The sequence below is a fragment of the Populus alba genome, chromosome 16 (genome assembly GCF_005239225.2).
Source record: "Populus alba chromosome 16, ASM523922v2, whole genome shotgun sequence".
Lineage (NCBI taxonomy): Eukaryota > Viridiplantae > Streptophyta > Magnoliopsida > Malpighiales > Salicaceae > Populus > Populus alba.
This window is the reverse complement of record NC_133299.1, coordinates 7,092,788-7,112,481: the sequence shown is the minus strand read 5'-3', so window position 1 is coordinate 7,112,481 and position 19,694 is coordinate 7,092,788. Positions and strand designations below refer to the sequence as shown.

Sequence of the window (19,694 nt, the reverse complement as noted above, 5' to 3'; positions counted from 1 at the left end):
AAAAATCTAGGGAAAAAATAAAGGAAGCACTTAGGTTAATCTTGATCAATTTGTTAAATCATAATGAATTCGATTCAATCCAAATGAAAGCTTTCTTTTTTTCTTGTTTTTAGGGGGGGGGGGGGGGGTTGGATCGCCCTATCCCTACACACACACACACACACACACACACACAAAATACTAGACGAGGATCATTAGTTGAGTGACTAGCCTAGATTTCGGTCAATACCTATGGTGCCTGAAACAACATCCTTCATTAATACTTTAAAAATTAACAGACTTTGCTAAAGCTTATAAAATGGTACATCGTTGTAAGCTTAACATCATTAGTTTTGCAGAAAAATGGCAGCAGATAGCGTTAGAAGGGGCGATTAAACAGAGGGAAAATAAAAGGTACTCCAGGACCTACATTTCATCACATTCTGATTGCCAGCTTTCTTTCGTCATTGTTTTTCTTCTGCTAAAGTAAGCAATCCAATCGCTACGTTTCATCATATTTTTTATCGATACAAAAAGTACTGAAAAGAACCAGTTGCTGCAGGCTTCTGATACTGGAAACAGATCATCTGCCTTGATAATTGCCATGCAGTGCTAATCTTTGACAGATGCCCGCAATATCTTCACATCATGGATAGGCCTGTGTTAGGAAAGAGTGTCATCCATGGAGTGATTCAAACATCAAGTGGAGTGTAACAATTACACCAATGAAAATGGAATTACCAGGAAAATATTCAAAAATAATCACAAATAAAGTTTTTACCTATCATTATTGTCAGTTTGGACACTACCGAGTCTCTTGATTATTTCCATTCCCCTGCATACTCTTCCAAAAATGGTGTGTTTTCCTGGATAATGATATAAAGCAGACGAAGCATTATAACAACAGTGGGATATACGGGCCTGGACAAATTGGAAATCAACAATGGAAAAGTAAACAATTCAATAACTTCAATGTCCAAAATACTTCAATTGAAATCTGATTTCAGCCAAACCACAGGACTCATTGTTGCTAACTTGAACTTTGGATCAATCAGGCTTCTTGGTGACAATAATTGGAGCTTCAAAACACTTTCAAAACAAGAACGATGCCATTGTTTAGTTTCTGGGATCTTTGCTTTCCTACACAAGCTTAGAAACTCTACTGCATCTTAGATGCGGTGACAAGATTAAAATCAATGAAGGATATAAAAGTGATCCAAAATTGGTATAAGAACATGTTTCGAATTCCAAATAAGATTAGCATTCTCTGATTAGCATCCTTGAAATTTGAACATGACATGAAAGGGGTGACGGGTGTTGATTAACTACAATCCAAGTCCATAACTGCTGAATCTGGGATCCAAGTTTCACTATTCTCAAAACTATTCATTTATCATATTATTGTGTGGCTCACAAGCCAATCTAACAAAGTCCACATGTGTCAACAATTTTCTAAAAAAAAGACAATGTATAAACCATTCGAACAAACAGAGGAATAAAATTACCATCTAGAGATTGAGTCGGCGACAAAGTGACGAAAAATTGGCTTCCATTAGTATTTGGACCAGCATTTGCCATAGATAAGATCCCAGCTCCAGTATGCTTTAACTCGGGGTTTATCTCATCCTCAAATTTATCACTATAATTCACAACATCATGATCCATTCTTTTTAAGCAATTGGAAAAAGAAAAAGAAAAGAAGAAGCAAGCAAGCACATTAGAACCAAACAGAGCCCTAGACAATCAAACTAACCCATAAATGGATTTTCCACCTCTTCCAGTTCCTGTTGGATCCCCACCTTGCACTATAAAATCCTACTCCAAAAACCCACCAAGAATTATCAAAAAAAAAAAAAAAACACACAAAAAAAGACACCAAGGCCTCTTAATTCCAATAAAACAAAACAAAACATGAGTCAGTTTTTATATTTATAGTACCTTAATAATGCGGTGAAATTTAACGTTGTCATAATAACCTCGACGAGATAATTCAAGAAAGTTCCTGCAAGTTCTTGGTGCGTGCTTGTAGTATAACTGTCCATCACCAAAAAGAATAAAATTAAAAAGTGGTACGAAATAATAAGAAAATAAAAAGAGTAGAGAGAGAGAGAGAGAAGCACCTCAACAGTGAAAGGACCCATTGATGTCTCCAGAGTAACCTCTGGAGCTCCACCTTCTGCTTCCGCCGTCATCTTTCCGCACAAAATTCCCAGAGAGATTGAGATGATGGAGTTTTTCAGTTCTCACTCGGTTATCCAGCTTTTAAACTGGGCATCATTGTTCGGATTCGGGCTATAAATTAATTAATGGGCTAAGCCATAAGGGGACCAGCTCTCAGATTTGTTAAGAGAAAGCATGAATTGTTGGCCCAAGAAAGGCTGGTCTCGCCATTTATTTTTTATTTTTTCACGAGGATAATTGTTTTCTATAGCTTTACTAAGATTTGCCTGGTATAATTATTATAAACTTATTCAAATGGTTTCTTAAAAACTTATTACTTATATAAAAAAAAATTGATTTATCAATCAATCAAAATAATAATAATAATTTGATTTAAATGAAAAAAATATTGTTAAAACATTTTTTTATTTAATACACATTGAACAAAGATAATTATAAAAAATCCAAATCATCAAATTTAATTGAGTAATGTAACTATTTAAAAAAAATTATTTATCTGAGTTGGTTCAAGTATTTATATATTGGGACTTGGATGAAATTGTCAACCCTGCTACAAAAACATATTCCCGGTTTTAAAACACTCGCACTTCTAAAAATTACAAATAGAAACAAAATAACAAAGGATCTATATCAACGTTTCTATGAACTTGAGGGACTAAACTAAAATTTCCAACAAATTGTGATTGTTGCCGTTTTCGATATGGGCAGCGGAAGAAGCTCGAAGGTGGTGGTGTAATTTGTCGATGAGGAGAGGAATAGTCAGGCTACCATAAAACCCGCCAAGCTTAAGTGGGTTATTCAGGTAAGCCTGCAATGTTCGAAACTGGGTTCCACGGTGTCATAAAACGCGCAGTTGTAATTGGAAATGGATTCGCAGGCGCCGAGAACCAATGCATCGGCCTTCTTCGCGCTCTTGGCCTTTCCTCTCGCTATTCTCTATACGTAAAACTCCAATCCCCTCACTCCTTTGATCCCTTCTTTTACGACTCCTCATGGTAAATAATTAACAACTATAATTTGTGCAGCGAGTTTTGAGGCCAAGAGGGGCAGTTAATGAGTGGTTGCATTGGCTGCCAGTTTCTGTGCACAAGAAAGTGGACAATGTTATAAGAAAAATCTATGATGATTCGAGGTGTTTTCTAGGGAAAAAGGTGGTGCCTGTTTTGGTTGAAAATGGTGGGAAGAATGCAGGGTTGTTAGATGTATTGGAAGCTGATGCAAATCAGATTGCCAAAATGGCTCGTGATACATTTGATAGGTATTGTATGTATATGATTTTCTTGCAATTCTTCATTTATTTTAGATTGTTAAGTAAAGTAATGCACTTGAAATCAGTATATTTGATCTTTTTAAGGAAACCCATGAAGGGAATGGATTTTGTTTGCTCATAATATGAATTTATGCAATTAATTTGTAAGCTATGTTGGTGTTTTTAGTGATTATAGAATTTATAGGTTCTGTTTGTAAGCTATGTTGGTGTTTTTAGTGATTATAGGTTCTAGAAATGGTAGTTCATCATTTAATGATTGCTTATTGTTTTCTTTTAATTCAGGGATGGTCCATTATTGGTGGTTGCGTCTGGAAGGGACACCATTTCTGTTTCAAGCTCTATAAGACAGTTAGCTCCAGAGAATGTTTTTGTGGTTCAGGTTGTAGCTTAATTTACCCATCATGGGTCTTATTATTTGTATTATATTTTGCATGCGATGATATTTGCCTTGAAATAGAGTCATACAGTTCGGTGTTAGAGGAATTGATTTCATGGATCCCTTTTCCTTTTGTTTCTTCTATTTGTTACATTAGACAAAGGGTTCTCTTTTCTATTTATTTGCTGTGATGTTTCATTTAAATTTTCACTGAAATGCAACAGATACAACATCCAAGGTTGAATCTGAATAGGTTCGATTTGGTGATTGCCCCTTGTCATGATTATTATCCGTTGACTCCTGAAGCTCAGGAGCAAATCCCCTGGTTTCTTCGCAGTTGGATAACTCCACGTGAACCACCAGACAGCAATGTGGTATTTGTTCTGGTTACTGAAATGCTTGCTTAGATGGGTTCAGCAAATGAAAATAAAATTGGATAGCTTTGGACTGTTAAGTTACTTTTGTAGTTAGTTGTTAAAATGCTATACGAAACTTATGGATTTGGAATTTTGGATCTCTCAGGTTCTCACTGTTGGAGCTCTTCATCAGGCTGATTCAGCTGCACTGAGGATTGCTGCTTCTCTCTGGCATGATGAATTGGCACTGCTTCCGAAGCCCATGCTTGTTGTCAACATTGGAGGGCCTACTAGTAAAATGCTGTGCATATGTGTTTATTATTTGCATGCTCTCATTTTTGGAACATTCTTTTTGGAATTCCTCATTTTTTGTCAATTTCTTCAGATAAATTTTGTTTAGTGGATGTTAATATATCCAGGAATGACATGACATGACATTGATCAAGAGATTGGTTGACTTCTTTGTATGTGGAAGACTAATTTTCACCTTAGAAAAGTTATCTGTAGGTGCATTATTTTGAGAATATTCTTGATTTGGCATTCCTGACCACCTCTTGTTAGATTTTGTGTTGTTGTGGCATTCCTGACCACCTCTTGTTAGATGATTTGTTGTTGTTGTTGTTCTTGTGGATCCAATAAAGACATAAAAAGGGAGGAAGATACCATTCAACTGCAACAGTAATCAGAAAAATGACGTTGTGGTCAAAACTGCAGCTTTCTTGTTGCTGTTCTGACCCAAAACATCCTTTTGTACATGATAGAAGAATGATTTCCGCTATGAGATTATTTATTTTTTCCACTTTCTATGCAAATCCTGGTGTTTTACTACTTGCTGTAAACAACTAATTTAGGTGTTTCTTCAGTATATCAAGAACATTGAAATAATTGGAATAAGTGGAGCTAGGGATGATGATTCTTTGTTCAGCTCTACTCTGGTTAACTATTACACATGCAAACCTGGGTTTGAGCAACTCAATTCATATCATTACATCTGATGTAACTCACAGTAGTTAGAATTTGAGTGGAGCTTGTTTGGATAGATGGGTGATATGCTGCATAGAAAGGGGGGTCTGGTTGTGTAGAAAGAGAGTCTTGCGAGCACATGAATATTTGTTTGGGAATGCTAGAGTCTGCTGCAGAATTTTGTGTTTGTGCATTGTTGCTCAATTTTTTTCTCATACATTAAGTCATGGAATTTGTTAGGAATGTCTCTTCTGTTGCCGCTAAATTACTGTGACATCATGTGGCACTTAAAACTAAATTTTTTATATCATGGCAACTTTGATATCTAGAATTTCATCTGCTGATATATAATACCTGAAAGAGTCACTTATTTGTTTGAGTGAACTATATTTTCTTCACCATGTATTGATTGATTCAAGTTTTTACCTGATTATATAAAAGTTCTTTATCTCAGTTTCTTGTTTTAATAACAGGAAACTGTCAGTATGGTGAAGATCTTGCAAAGCAATTGACAGAAATGCTGCAAAATGTTCTTTGGAGTTGTGGGAGCCTTAGAATATCTTTTTCTAGAAGAACCCCTGAGAAGGTTTAAATTCTTTAAGCAATTTCTTGTGCTGATTCTTTTGATTAGTGCTAACTAAGTTGCTATGTCTTGGCATGTATTGGCAGGTGTCCAAGATTCTATTGAAAGAATTTAGTGCAAACCCTAAGGTTTACATTTGGGATGGTAGAGGTAAGAAGTGGCTGTAACCTGAGAGGATATCTTCAGTCTTCTCCCACTGGGTGCAGTTTTTATAGTAGGCAAGAATTACTCATCCAATGATAACTGCTTAGGTCCAAATCCACATATGGGGCATCTAGCTTGGGCCGATGCTTTTGTTATCACGGCTGATTCAGTAAGCATGTTGAGTGAGGCTTGCAGCACTGGGTAATGCATGTGGATGAATCTCTAGGCATTGCTTATAGTGCTGTTTTATAATGAAGTTCATGTGCTCATATAAATTTGGTTTGTGCTGCAGGAAACCCGTCTTTGTTGTAGGAGCTGAACGGTGTACATGGAAGTTTGCTGAATTCCAGAAGAGTTTACATGAAAGGGGAGTGGTGAGACCATTCACTGGCAAAGAAGATGTATGTAGCCAGCTGTCTCATAATGACCGTGTTCTCTGCTGCTGTTTTACTTGGTGAAAAAAGCAAACATATCACTCAAAGAAAATTGTGTTTTTTCTTTGAATTTTGCGAGCTTGTTATCCATACTTCCTTACATTTTCCGTTCACAAAACTAAACTGCATACACACATCATTAGTAATCAATTTCAAAATCATGTATCATTTTTGTTAGTGGAGGGAGCCATCAGGGCTGCTGCACAAACAATTGTAAATCACACCACACCAGTGCTGAGCAAAGTTGATATTAATTTTACTGATTTATCGTTTTACAGATATCCGAGACCTGGAGCTACCCTCCACTGAATGACTCTGCAGAGGCTGCGAGTCGGGTGATTGAGGCAGTTTCCAAGCGTGGATGGATCACACATGCTTGATGGGTTTTCTAGTCTCAGGCATGAGAGCATAATGAAGTTCACACAGTGCATAAAATTGCCTGCATAGTCCACACTTGCTCAATGTTTGAACTGCTTGTTTAGATACAACAGGCTGCATTCACAGAGAATTGCCAAATTGCACTCATTGTAAAAGTAAAACTAATTCTTTCAGTTGATTTTACTCCACCTTCTTTGTCTGATAGGTTTTAGTTCTCTGAAGAGCCTTACAAGTCGCAATGCTATCGCAGTAGAGAAGTGCTGCATGGAATACAAGAACAGTCGCAAATCAATTGTACCACATTGTAATTAAAGAAGAAAAAGAAAAGAAGAAGACAGAAGAACATGAAGTTTTTCACTGCTATAAAATCAACTGTACCACTCTGGATTGTTGATAGCTAACCTGATTTTACTATCCCATTATAGTTCATTGCTAAACTTCAAACAATACCTATCACTTAATAGAGGAGAAGGTGAATTTAGTATCGTGTTTATGCAGTGAAATTATGCAGCACAGCAGAGATTTTATTATATCAGTTTAACAAGGAGAGGGGAAAACACTAAGCATTTAGACAATTTTTCATTATTCTGGAAATGCAAAGTTTCAGATTCACGTCACCAAACCATGCACGGGTATTGGCCTGCATGGCTCACGGCATTATTGGCAAAACGATGACCTAATTTACAGAAAAAATGGCCCATAATTTGACCTACCACCACAACGTTACGCTCACCCTACCTTTTGCAAAATCTGGTATAGCAAAAAGAATAATGATCTGAAGCGGGTGGCAAATATCTGTACCTTCAAATGTTGCTGCATGTGTGGTTTGGTTGGGTGATTTAAAGAAATTACTTATTAGTCATGGCAGATTAAGTATTTAATTAAAATTTATGCTATGGTATTTTATAGATCCCCACTACTTCTCATCTTTTCAACGTAAATAAACCAGGGCATAGCTCAGCATATCACTACAAGTGTCAAATTAAAAAAGACTCTAGTACCACTATGGCTACCGCTGATTATCAAGATCTTTGACAAACACAAATGACTTGGAGATCCCATAAATATTTTTAATCAAGAAGTGTTAATTGATCAGCTGTCAGTGTTATTTGTTCGGTTGACTTTCATTTTTCGAAGAAGAACTACCTAATCTTGATGTCCATGCTCATGCATCACCTTTCTACTTGCTTTCTTATAGAACCTGATCAAGTGGAATATAGTTAGCAACAACTCCTCTTCGTTTTAGGCATAGACTTTTTCTGGTTAACTCTTGTCCAGTTCTCTATATAAGGTCCATTCATCCAGCCATTTCCATCACAACAGCTTCGAGTCTCTCACCCACTAATTTCTCATATCACAACCTTGACCAGTCCTCCACTCTCTAAAGAGATTTAAAAAAAAATGATGATGGGGTCAGCAGAAATTGATATGCCAGAGTCAAGCTCTGTTTCTAAAGGAAAAGCACCTCTCCTAGCTGCTCCCATGAATGAAAAGGGAGGATACAAGAAGGGAATCGCCATATTCGACTTCATTCTAAGGCTGGCTGCTATAGCGACTGCTCTAGCAGCTGCCGCTTCCATGGGGACTAGTGATGAAACTCTTCCATTCTTCACTCAATTCTTCCAGTTCGAAGCTAGCTATGATGATCTTCCCACTTTTCAGTATGTGCTTTCACCTCTTACTTTAAATAGTAGCTAGGGGATAGTATAATTTTAGTGTAATTTGCTTAGAATTCTTACACATAACACCGTCTCCTTTTGGCATAATGCTAGTTACAAAACGTAGCATGAATTCAACATGGCAACACATTTAGAAGGTATGGAGATCTCGGAAGGAATTCTAAGGCATCTATTGTTGCAGGTTTTTCGTCATTGCAATGGCAATAGTTGCTGGCTACCTTGTCCTTTCACTTCCATTCTCCATTGTAGCTATTGTCCGCCCGCATGCTGCTGGACCAAGGCTCCTGCTGATTATTTTGGACACTGTAAGCTCTCTTAATGCTGTGAAATCTCAAATCCTCAACTCATTTTAACAAAAACAAATCTCTACCCTTTTCTCGCAGGTGGCACTGACTCTAAACACTGCTGCTGGTGCTGCAGCCGCTGCCATAGTCTACTTGGCCCACAATGGGAACTCGAGCACAAATTGGCTTGCTATCTGCCAGCAGTTCGGTGATTTCTGCCAGAAAAATAGTGGAGCTGTGGTGGCATCGTTCCTCACCGTTATCATCTTCGTGTTTTTGCTTGTGCTGTCAGCTTTCGCTCTGCGAAGACATTAAGAGAAGAAAGAGCAGAGCTTGTTTGGTGTTCATGTTGTTAATTTATTATCATTGTCAACGTTGTTATTGTGTAATGGTGAAATTAATCATGTGATTTGCAGTGCTGTAGGTGAAAATTGCAATGAAAATCAAAGTGTTTTTATACGTATACATTTGGGTAGTGTCACTTGGTTGAATCTTGGCTTATATATATATCAGACTGTACAGCTCCTACCTCATGGAAAATATAATTGTCTTATTAAAACAACTTAGTGAGATATTGAACATCCGTGACGTGACAGAGGTGAGAAAATCATAATCCAAGTAATATTTCATCCTCATAATTATAATCGTAAACCACCAAAACAACGTTTGTCTCGGGTATCATGAAGGATTAAAATGGCCTTTTTAGATAAATTTATGAATCTTTTATAAATAAAAAATTAATTAGGTGAGGATTACACTAATAAATTATGACAACATTGGGTTTCTCAATTCCATACTATAGTATTTCTCTCAGCGTCCTGTCTAAGGAATAATGTTTTTTTATGCTGATAATTACATTTTATTCTCTAATTTTTTTTAAAATGTTTATATTTGATCCCTATTGCTTTACGTATTTGTGTTTTGATTTTAAATTTAATTTTTTCTGATGTTTCAATCCATGTAAGTTGAGAAAGAAGCAATAAAGCTGCCAGAAAAAAAAAAAAAAAAAACAATTTTGATATAAATAGTTTTGTCTTTGAAATGAAAGTTCATTGTGGGAGGTATTGACCTTCAAACATGCAAGAAAAAGGCAATGATAATTTAAAATATTTCTTTTATTCAATTTAATTTTGAGTTTTCAAACTAACAAGAAAGTGTTTTAGGATTGGAAATAGAATTATTAACCTTTAAACATGCAAAAAAAAAAAAGCATCACAATTTAGAATACCTTTTTATTAAGTTTAATTTTGAATTTTTAGACTAACTACAAAGTATTTCAGGGTTTGAAATAAGGTTATTAACCTTTAAATATGCAAGAAAAAAGTAAATCAGAATTTAAAATATTTGTTTTATTCAATTTAATTTTGGGTGTTAACACAAACTACAAAATGTTTTAAGATTGAAAATAGAGTTATTAACTTTTAAAAATGCAAGAAAAAAGTACATTAGAATTCAAAATATTTTTTTATTTAATTTGATTTCAGGTTTTTAGATTAATTAAAAGGCATTTTAGATTGGAAATAGGGTTATTAATATCCGTAAAATGTTTTTATCCTTGGTATATTTAGATGAAAACATGTAGAAAAATAAAATTTGAAAATTCAAAACCTGAATCTCATGTTCTAGTCACCAGTGTTGACCAGAATTGTTTCAGTGGATGATCTACTCCATTTAAAAGACCTTTAGCGAATGACTTGTTAAAAATAATTAAGCAAGTGAGCCCGAGTTTTTTATTTTATATATATATATATATATAAAACTAGATTACTCAAACATTTGGCTTATATATATATATCAGACTGTACAGCTCCTACCTCATGGAAAATATAATTGTCTTGTTAAAACAACTTAGTGAGATATTGAACATCCGTGACGTGACAGAAGTGAGAAAATCATAATCCAAGTAATATTTCATCCTCATAATTATAATCGTAAACCACCAAAACAACGTTTGTCTCGGGTATCATGAAGGATTAAAATGGCCTTTCTAGATAAATTTATGAATCTTTTATAAATAAAAAATTAATTAGGTGAGGATTACACTAATAAATTATGACAACATTGGGTTTCTCAATTCCATACTATAGTATTTCTCTCAGCGTCCTGTCTAAGGAATAATGTTTCTTTATGCTGATAATTACATTTTATTCTCTAATTTTTTTTTTAAATGTTTATATTTGATCCCTATTGCTTTACGTATTTGTGTTTTGATTTTAAATTTTATTTTTTCTGATGTTTCAATCCCTGTAAGTTGAGAAAGAAGCAATAAAGTTGCCAGAAAAAAAAAAAGAGAAAGTCTTGCTTGAACCACTTTCCAACCATAAAAACAAAAAAAAAAAAAAAAAAAAAAACAAAACAATTTTGATATAAATAGTTTTGGCTTTGAAATGAAAGTTCATATTGGGAGGTATTGACCTTCAAACATGCAAGAAAAAGGCAATGATAATTCAAAATATTTCTTTTATTTAATTTAATTTTGAGTTTTCAAACTAACAAGAAAGTGTTTTAGGATTGAAAATAGAATTATTAACCTTTAAACATGCAAAAAACAAAATAAATCACAATTTAAAATACTTTTTTATTCAGTTTAATTTTGAATTTTTAAACTAACTACAAAGTGTTTTAGGGTTTGAAATAAGGTTATTAACCTTTACATATGCAAGAAAAAAGTAAATCAGAATTCAAAATATTTTTTTTATTCAGTTTAATTTTGGGTGATAAGACAAACTATAAAGTGTTTTAAGATTGAAAATAGAGTTATTAACCTTTAAAAATGCAAGAAAAAATTAGATTAGAATTCAAAATATTTTTTTATTCAATTTGATTTTAGGTTTTTAGATTAATTAGAAGGCATTTTAGACTGGAAATAGGGTTATTAATATCCCTAAAATGTTTTTTATCCTTGGTATATTTAGATGAAAACATGTAGAAAAATAAAATTTGAAAATTCAAAACCTAAATCTCATTTTCTAGTCACTAGCGTTGACCAGAATTGTTTCAGTGGATGATCTACTCCATTTAAAAGACCTTTAGCGAATGACTTGTTAAAAATAATTAACCAAGTGAGCCCGAGTTTATATATATATAAAGAACTAGAGAATAAATCTATGAATTTTATAAAGTTTAATAACATAATTTTTTTTTCAAAACAATCTTTTTAATTATATAATAAAATAAGATGAAAACAAAGTGAAGTTTAATAAAATAAAATAAAAAAACCTATTAAATCCATAAACTAAGATATTTTGGGTTACCTTGAGAAACACACAAACCACTTTAACCCTATAAAAAGATAAAATAAAAATAAATAAATTATAAAGCTCAATTCACTCAAATATTAAAAAATAAAATAGACAAAAACAGATTTGAGAAAAATACTTACAAAAATTCCAAAAAAAAAAAAAAGAAGTAATATACTATGGATTATTATTGTAATTCATAATACAATGAGTATGGGTGAAGAATAGTTTCCCCCATACCTTTTAAATTTTATGTTAATAATAATAATAATAATAATTAGAAAATATATATATATACTCCACTAAACCGAGAAATTGCGGCAACTAGGATTACCTTATTATACTTGTAAACTAGATCATTAACTTCATAAAGTTATTAACTTAGTTTTTTTTTTATTTAACTAAATTTTTTTTAAAACAAAACATATTTGTGATGTTAAGATACTTTTCTAATACTAATTCGATGTTAAGATATTTTTTTTAATATTATAATAATTATATAAAAAATAAATTATCAATAACAAATAAACAGAAATAGGAGAAACCAAACGGTGAAGCAAAGCACACAGACAGCAGGGGGAGATCAGCACCATCACCGATTTTCCTTTCCCCAGAACTAGCTATGCTCATTTCCTTTCTCAGTTTTCGCAAAAAAAAAAATTGATGCATGTTTGTCTAAAAAAAAAAAAAACGCAAGAAAGCCAAAAGATCACCATTCTGCACTCTGTTAGTAACTGGGGTCTTTTTGTTTTTGCTACATGCAAAAAATAAGCATGAACAGTGTGAACATTGGTGGAGCCACATAGTTTATTAATGGGCAATTGCTCTCTTTTTCATGAAATGAATAAGCAAACATTTTAATTGTTGTCAGTGAATAAAGATTGATATTTGCAAAATTAAAGGTTGTTTTTTTAAAAAAAGAAGAAGAAAAAAACTAGTTTTTTGTTTTTAAAAATGATTTATCATGATAAATTTAAACTATCAATGTTGATTTATATCTATGCATTATATACAACATGTTATATGGTAATGGGTGCGTGAAATGAGTTTTGATGAATTAATATGTATTTTATCATGAATTTCATATGGAAGATTTACAATTATTATATAATTGAATTTAATTTTGTTATTATGAAAACTTAAAGAGAATTATTATAATGTAAGCTTTTTTATGTTAAAAGTATTTTTAAATTAATTTTGCTTTATATGAGTAGGTATATTTATTTCGAATTAATTTTTAATGCATATCCATATAATATATTTTTCCCCTCATTTAAAATATTCTGGCTCCGCCACTCAGTGCGAAGGTAATTTAATTACCTTCGCATTGTTCGTGTAAAATTATACGCGTGCATGGCTTGGTTGGGTCACTAGCTTAGGCCAGTGATCCAGTTGGGCTGGATAGGTCCAACTCAACCACATGGTCGGGTCAGGCTCAGCCAAAATAAAATAAAATAAAAATAAAAATAAAAATAAAAATAAATAATAATATAAATATTATAAAAATAATAGTAAAAAAAGAAGTAAAAAAATTAAAAGAGAAATTTTATTAAAAAATTATTTTAAAAAATCTATTATTTTCCCATATATTTTTTCTATTGAATTTTGGCTTAGTATTGGTTTGTATTTTTATACTGTAAAAATACAAATCCAGTATTAAAATACCTAGTTTTCATCAGAAACATTGAAAAAAAATAAAAAAAAATATTTTTTTATTTTCTTGCATACAACCAAGTCTCTCAAAAATAAAAAAAAAAAAATCATATTGTATTTTCATATAACAAAGAAAATTTCAAAAATATGTATTAGCATGTATTTTGGCTTTAATAACCAGTTTATTAAAGTCACGAGAACTAAGTCAATATTTTCAAAAATTATAAAAAAATTATTTTGTTTTCTTTTAATATCTGGGGTTACGACTTTATACGTAAGACATATTTTGAATATTAAATTTTTTTGTTAAGGTTAGAACGGTTAGGTTTTACTCGATAAGATATAGATCTCCTTACAAAGAAGAACTTTTCTTAGAATACAGACGGACCAACAACTAGAAAACACAACAAGACCTTACATTTTATCAGACAATTAAATAATGCAACCTACTTTAGGTAGGACATATTTACGGTGCTGATACCTTCCCTTTACGCAACTAGTTCCCGTACCTGATCTTTAAGACCATTTAGGGTTTTTAATAACCAAAATACTAGATGACGACTCCCATCTAATTTTTCACTCATAAAAAGACAAGAATTCTTTGTCTCCCCATATTTTCCTAATAGATACCATTTTGAGAGTGAATGTTTTTGTCGCGACATTGCACACGTGCGACACAATCCATGTAAGTTGAGAAAGAAGCAATAAAGTTGCTAGAAAAAAGAAGAAGAGAAAGGCTTGCTTGGACCACTTTCCAGCCATATAATATATATATATATAACTAATTTTGATATCAATAGTTTTGTCTTTAAAATGAAAGTTCGATGCAGGTGGTATTGATCTTCAAACATGCAAGAAAAAAATATATCAAAATTCAAAATATCTTTTTTATTCAGTTTGATTTTGAGTTTTTAAATTGACTTGATGGTGTTTTAGGATTATAAATAAGATTATTAGTCTTTAACATGCAAGAAAAAAGTAGATCAAAATTCAAAATATTTTTTTTTATTCAGTTTGATTTTGATTATTTAAACTGACTAGAAGATGTTTTAAGATTAAAAATAAGGTTATTAACCTTTAAACATGCAAGAAAAAAGTAGATTAAAATTCAAAATATTTTTTTTATTTAGTTTAATTTTAGATTTTTAGACTAATTACAAGTGTTTTAGGATTGAAAATAGGGTTATTAACCTTTAAAAATGCAAGGAAAAAGTAGATTAAAATTCAAAATATTTTTTTATTCAATTTGATTTTAGATTTTTAGATTGATTAGAAACATTTTAGATTGGAAATAGTATTATTTATATCCCTAAAATGTTTCTATCCTTGATATTATTATACAATACTCTAAATGGTGTGGGGAAATTACTGTTCCCCACACCCAAAAAGCACTGTGGATTACAAAAGTAATCTACAGTACATTTCTCCTTCTTTTTTTTCCCCAACTTTTTTTTTTTTTTCCAAAATCACTTTCCTTTTTTTTTTTTTTTCAACTTTCCTTTGTTTTCTTTTCATTTATTTTTTTTCTAAAATTATTTTTTTTATTTTACTTTTTAAATATTGAGTTGGTTAAAAATTTCGCTTTATAATTTTTTTTCTTTAAAATACTATGGATTTCTGCTGTGTTTTCTCACATAGTTTTTCTATTTTATTTTTTTTATTTTTCAAAATTCTATTTGTTGATTTTTTTTAAAATTTTAGTTTTGTAATTTTTTTCTTTAAAACATTATTGATTGCTATAGTGTTTCTCCGCATGTTTTTTTTTTTTTTTTTTTTTTATGATTTTCTTTGAAATTTCCTTATTTTTATTTTATTTTTTAATATTATTCTGGTTAAAAATTACAGTTACAATATGTGATGAAAACATTGTAACTTTCCTCGCAAATTACTGTGGATTGCTACAGTGTTTTTTCCCACATGGATTTTTTCTATTTTGTTATGTTTTTTTTCTAAAATTATCTTTTTCAATTTTATTTTTTAAATATTAAGCTGGTTAAGAATTGCAATTACAAGTAAATATAAGTTTTTCCTCACAAAACACTATGGATTGATACAATTTTTTCTTTACATGGTTTTTTTCCAGTTTCTTTTGTGTTTTTATTTTTTTTTAATATTTTTTTTTCAAAATTATCTTTGTCGATTTTTTTTTTAATATTGAGTTGATTAGAATTTAATTTTGTAATAAATCTTAATCATGTAGAGAAAGCACTGTAACTTTCATTACAAAACATTTGTGGATTGCTACAGTGTCTCTCCATATATTTTTTTTCTTATAATTTTTTCAAAATTATCTTTATCAATTTTTTTTTAATATTAAGTTATTTGAGAATTATAATTACAAGTCATTACAAATAAAGCTAAATGATGTGGGGAAGCACTATAGCTTTCATCACAAAACACTGTAAATTGCTACAGTGTTTCCAACATGAATTTTTTCATTTTTTTTGTCTAAAATTATCTATGATGATTTTTTTTAAATATTGAGTTGATTAAGAATTTAACTTTATATATATATTTTTTTAAAACACTGTGAATTGTTGCAGTGTTTTCTCATATGATTTTTTTTCAAAATCATTTTTATCGATTTTTTTTTTTAATATTGAGTTGGTTAAGAATTATAATTACAATAAAACTAAATCATATAGGGAAAGCGTTGTAGTTTTTTCTCACAAAACTATTAAGGATTGTTACAGTATTTCTCTAAATGGTTTTTTATTTTATTTTATTAGGGAAAGCATTGTAGTTTTCCTCATAAAACATTGTCAATTGCTACAACTTTTTTCCTCATGGGTTTTTTTCCTTCCAAAATTATCTTTGTTGTTTTTTTTAATATTACGTTGATAGATAATTTAGCTTTGTAATTTTTTTTTTTTGCTTTTTTTAACAAAAAAGCTAAATCATATGGCGAAAGCACTGTATCTTTCATCACAAAACACTGTGGATTGCTACAAATTATTTTGTTCAGTCTTTAAGTTTTTTTTTATCACCAACACAACCTTTTTTTTTTCCGTCATGAAATATTTGCTTCATCATATCTTTAATTTCTATTACTTATCTAGCACTGGTTCACAATTATAACACTATCAAATATATTTATTTTATAAGTCAGCGACAATGCATACGGGCATGTCATCTTGTATTTAGATGAAAACATGTAGAAAAATAAATTTTCAAAATTCAAAACTTGAATCTTATTTTCTATTCACTAGTGTTGACTAGAATTGTTTTAGTGGATAGTCTACTCTATTTAACAAAACCTTTAGCAAATGACTTGTTAAATAAAATTAAGCAACGAGCTTGAGTTTATATATTTATATATATATATATATATATAAAGGAACTAGATTACTCAAATGTGAATAAGTCTATAAATTTTATAAAATTTAATAACATTTTTTTTTATTTGAAACAATCTTTTTAACCATACGAGGAAAAAAAAAAAGATGAAAGCAAAGTGGAGTTTAATAATAATAAAAAAAACACTCTATCAAATCCGTAAACTAGGGTAATTTGGGTTATTCTATGAAACTTGTAAACCACTTTAACCCTATAAAAAGATGAAATGAAAATAAATAAATTATAAAACTTAATTTTCAATCACTCCAATATTAAAAGATAAAATAGACAAAAACAAATTTGAGAAAAAAAGATTACAAAAATTCAAAAAAAGAAGAAGCAATATACTAAGAATTACTATTGTAATTCACAATGCTAGGAGTATGGTGAACAATAGTTTCCCCTGTACTTTAAAATTTTAGTTAATAATAATAATTATTAGAAAAAAGAAAAAAAAATACTCCGCAAACCTAGGAACTGCGTGGCAATTAGGATTACCTTACCATACGCTTAAACTAGGTCATTGACTCCACAAAGTTTAATAACTCAAGTTTTTTTTTTTCAAAATCAATTTTTTATTAACTAAACTTTTTTAAAAATAAACCATATCGTGATGTGTGATATTTTTTTAATATCAATTCGATGCTGAGATATTTATTTTAATATCGTGATAACCATATAAATTTTTTTAAAAATAAATCATCAATTTTAAATCCCCTTAAACACATTATATAAAAACTAAATTAAAAAAAATCAATAACAAAAAAGGATTAAAATACAAAATAAAATAAAATAAAATTGTGAATTACTAAAAAGGTGGCAATCATTGTTTTCCACCGGACTTTTTAGCTTTACACTTTATACCGAGCTTGTTTGATAATGTGGTTAACGGTTGCTTTTTAAATAATTTTTCGTACTAAAATACATGTCAATGATATTTTTTTTTTTTTAAAAAATTATTTTTGACATTAGCACATTCAAAATGATTTGAAAATACTAAAAACATATTAATTTCGAAGTAAATAAAAAAAAAAAAATTTAAATTTTTTTTAAATATTTTTGAAATACAGAAAAAAGCATACACTTACTTAATATATACTTAACTTAATACTTGATACTTAATGTGGTCAAAAGGTACAGAACGTGTTTAATAAGAAAATTATATGGGGAAAGTCTTTACTAAGTACGTACTAATTGAGCAGTTGATATTATTTGGTCAACTTCCTGCCTTGAGCTGCAGACCAACCAATTTACGTTCCTTTGCTTTCTGTTGATTTTAAATCAAAAGTGATAAAAAAAAACAAGCTTTAAATAAAATGGAAATGGTTAGCAACAACTCCTTATTCCTGCAACTAAATTACTGTTTAAGATAATTTTCCATGGTACAAACCAACTCCTCTAGCTCTCCATATATAAGGCCCTACGCTACACAGCCTCTTCCATCACAAGCTTTTGAGTCTATATCCAGTTTAGCCATTCTCATCACAGGCTTGAAATCTCTCTTCTCTCTGTCCTTCAAGCTAAAATGTCAGCTAGAGTTGATATTCCTGCTGATACAAGCGCTGCTGCTAAAGGAACAGCACCTCTGATAGCGGCGGCTTCCACCCATGTAAAGGGAGGATACAAGAAGGGGCTTGCTATCTTCGACTTCGTTCTGAGGTTGGGTGCTGTGGCGGCTGCTCTAGCTGCCGCTGCCACCATGGGAACCAGTGGCCAGACCCTTCCCTTCTTCACTCAGTTCTTCCAGTTTGAAGCAAGCTATGATGATCTTCCCACCTTTCAGTACGTCAATCTTTTGTTTTTTGCCATGAATTTGTTGTTACGCTGTATGGAAGCATTGAGCTCAAATCATTGAAACCAACTGTTAATTACTGCAGGTTCTTTGTGATTGCAATGGCGATAGTTTCTGGCTATCTAGTCCTTTCCCTTCCGTTCTCCATTGTCGCCATTATTCGTCCACACGCTGCTGGACCCAGGCTCCTCCTCATTATCTTGGACACCGTAATTTCTTACACCTGTTAAATAAAATGTTATCGTTTTTTGTTTTCCTTTCAGATGTTGACATGAAAAGGTATATTTCTCTGTGCTTACAGGTCGCCCTAACTCTAAACACGGCTGCCGCAGCGGCTGCTGTCGCCATAGTCGACTTAGCTCAAAATGGCAACTCAAGTGCAAATTGGCTTGGCATCTGCCAACAATTTGATGATTTTTGCCAGAGCGCCACCGGGGCTGTGGTGGCATCCTTCATTGCAGCTGGTGTGCTCTTGTTTTTAATTGTGATTTCTGCTGTAGCTCTCCGAAAGCGTTGACAGATCAACAGCTACTGATCCTGTTTTCTTGATTGCTTCTGGCCTGTTATGATCACGATGATGATTGACTGATGAACTTTTTTTTTTTTTCTCTTTATTTTTATTTTCTGGATATTTGATGAAATTGTATGAACTTTTTATTGTATTGAGACAATCCGAAATGAAAAAGATCATTTTGTTCTGTGTCATGAGACAACATCATCATCTGACAATTTCTTTAAAATGTTACGTACTGTCAAAAGCACCGAAAAACATGGAAAAAACACAAGATTTCAATAGAGATCAAACTCAATTACGAATTAAGGAAGCATGTCATCTTGTTTCCCAAGCAATATCCAACCACTAGAGTTTTATTGAACTAGCATATTCATTAAGCAAAATCCATACTCACTCATTGAAGGATTTCACCATCCCAATCATGATCTTTGAGCCATGACCAAGAGCAAATCACACAAGCATGGGGCATGTTTTAGAGATATCTAAAATCACTTCTGTGATTCAAAAATATTTTTGAAAAAAATTAAAATTTT

General features: G+C 31.5%; 4 protein-coding genes across 7 annotated transcripts; 3 read left to right on the top strand and 1 right to left on the bottom strand.

Moving 5' to 3' along the window:
* Positions 1 to 256: 256 nt before the first annotated feature.
* LOC118038421 (peptidyl-prolyl cis-trans isomerase CYP18-2) lies at positions 257 to 2,260 on the bottom strand. Its single transcript, XM_035044765.2, has 6 exons — positions 2,100 to 2,260; positions 1,918 to 2,013; positions 1,733 to 1,794; positions 1,485 to 1,618; positions 761 to 845; positions 257 to 637 (listed from the first exon to the last, which is right to left on the bottom strand). The coding sequence occupies exons 1-6, from the start codon at positions 2,169 to 2,171 to the stop codon at positions 592 to 594; spliced, it is 495 nt and encodes a 164-aa protein (XP_034900656.1). The 5' UTR covers positions 2,172 to 2,260; the 3' UTR covers positions 257 to 591.
* A 491-nt stretch (positions 2,261 to 2,751) lies between these two features.
* LOC118038435 (mitochondrial fission protein ELM1) lies at positions 2,752 to 7,311 on the top strand. 4 transcript variants are annotated; one of them, XM_035044784.2, is made up of 11 exons: positions 2,756 to 3,102; positions 3,186 to 3,418; positions 3,713 to 3,809; positions 4,031 to 4,180; positions 4,329 to 4,455; positions 5,599 to 5,711; positions 5,795 to 5,858; positions 5,960 to 6,053; positions 6,145 to 6,253; positions 6,565 to 6,684; positions 6,870 to 7,311. In XM_035044784.2, the coding sequence occupies exons 1-10, from the start codon at positions 2,974 to 2,976 to the stop codon at positions 6,664 to 6,666; spliced, it is 1,218 nt and encodes a 405-aa protein (XP_034900675.1). In that variant the 5' UTR covers positions 2,756 to 2,973; the 3' UTR covers positions 6,667 to 6,684; positions 6,870 to 7,311. The 4 variants fall into 4 exon arrangements, with proteins under 4 accessions (XP_034900676.1, XP_034900677.1, XP_034900675.1 ...); XM_035044785.2 differs by lacking the exon at positions 6,870 to 7,311 and having other exon boundaries at positions 2,752 to 3,102; positions 6,145 to 6,306; positions 6,565 to 6,852; XM_035044783.2 differs by lacking the exon at positions 6,870 to 7,311 and having other exon boundaries at positions 2,757 to 3,102; positions 6,565 to 6,852.
* A 690-nt stretch (positions 7,312 to 8,001) lies between these two features.
* LOC118038439 (casparian strip membrane protein 2) lies at positions 8,002 to 9,042 on the top strand. Its single transcript, XM_035044788.2, has 3 exons — positions 8,002 to 8,325; positions 8,525 to 8,648; positions 8,727 to 9,042. The coding sequence occupies exons 1-3, from the start codon at positions 8,066 to 8,068 to the stop codon at positions 8,940 to 8,942; spliced, it is 600 nt and encodes a 199-aa protein (XP_034900679.1). The 5' UTR covers positions 8,002 to 8,065; the 3' UTR covers positions 8,943 to 9,042.
* A 9,171-nt stretch (positions 9,043 to 18,213) lies between these two features.
* Positions 18,214 to 19,336, top strand: LOC118038438 (casparian strip membrane protein 3). The gene is made up of 3 exons (XM_073405085.1): positions 18,214 to 18,637; positions 18,733 to 18,856; positions 18,949 to 19,336. Exons 1-3 carry the CDS (start codon positions 18,381 to 18,383, stop codon positions 19,162 to 19,164), a joined length of 597 nt encoding a protein of 198 aa, XP_073261186.1. The 5' UTR covers positions 18,214 to 18,380; the 3' UTR covers positions 19,165 to 19,336.
* Positions 19,337 to 19,694: the final 358 nt, after the last annotated feature.

Bases quoted from the DNA above. Each gene is read 5' to 3' on its own strand.
- LOC118038421 (XM_035044765.2), bottom strand. From the start codon at position 2,171: ATGACGGCGGAAGCAGAAGGTGGAGCTCCAGAGGTTACTCTGGAGACA. The intron at 1,619-1,732 runs GTTAGTTTGATT...TGTGAATTATAG, and splicing joins GGTGGAAAATCCATTTATGG to TGATAAATTTGAGGATGAGA. The intron at 846-1,484 runs GTAATTTTATTC...ATCATTATCCAG, and splicing joins GCCGACTCAATCTCTAGATG to GAAAACACACCATTTTTGGA.
- LOC118038439 (XM_035044788.2), top strand. From the start codon at position 8,066: ATGATGATGGGGTCAGCAGAAATTGATATGCCAGAGTCAAGCTCTGTT. The intron at 8,326-8,524 runs GTATGTGCTTTC...CTATTGTTGCAG, and splicing joins GATGATCTTCCCACTTTTCA to GTTTTTCGTCATTGCAATGG. The intron at 8,649-8,726 runs GTAAGCTCTCTT...CTTTTCTCGCAG, and splicing joins TGCTGATTATTTTGGACACT to GTGGCACTGACTCTAAACAC.
- LOC118038435 (XM_035044784.2), top strand. From the start codon at position 2,974: ATGTTCGAAACTGGGTTCCACGGTGTCATAAAACGCGCAGTTGTAATT. The intron at 3,103-3,185 runs GTAAAACTCCAA...TAATTTGTGCAG, and splicing joins CCTCTCGCTATTCTCTATAC to CGAGTTTTGAGGCCAAGAGG. The intron at 6,054-6,144 runs GTAATGCATGTG...TTTGTGCTGCAG, and splicing joins AGTGAGGCTTGCAGCACTGG to GAAACCCGTCTTTGTTGTAG.
- LOC118038438 (XM_073405085.1), top strand. From the start codon at position 18,381: ATGTCAGCTAGAGTTGATATTCCTGCTGATACAAGCGCTGCTGCTAAA. The intron at 18,638-18,732 runs GTACGTCAATCT...TAATTACTGCAG, and splicing joins GATGATCTTCCCACCTTTCA to GTTCTTTGTGATTGCAATGG. The intron at 18,857-18,948 runs GTAATTTCTTAC...CTGTGCTTACAG, and splicing joins TCCTCATTATCTTGGACACC to GTCGCCCTAACTCTAAACAC.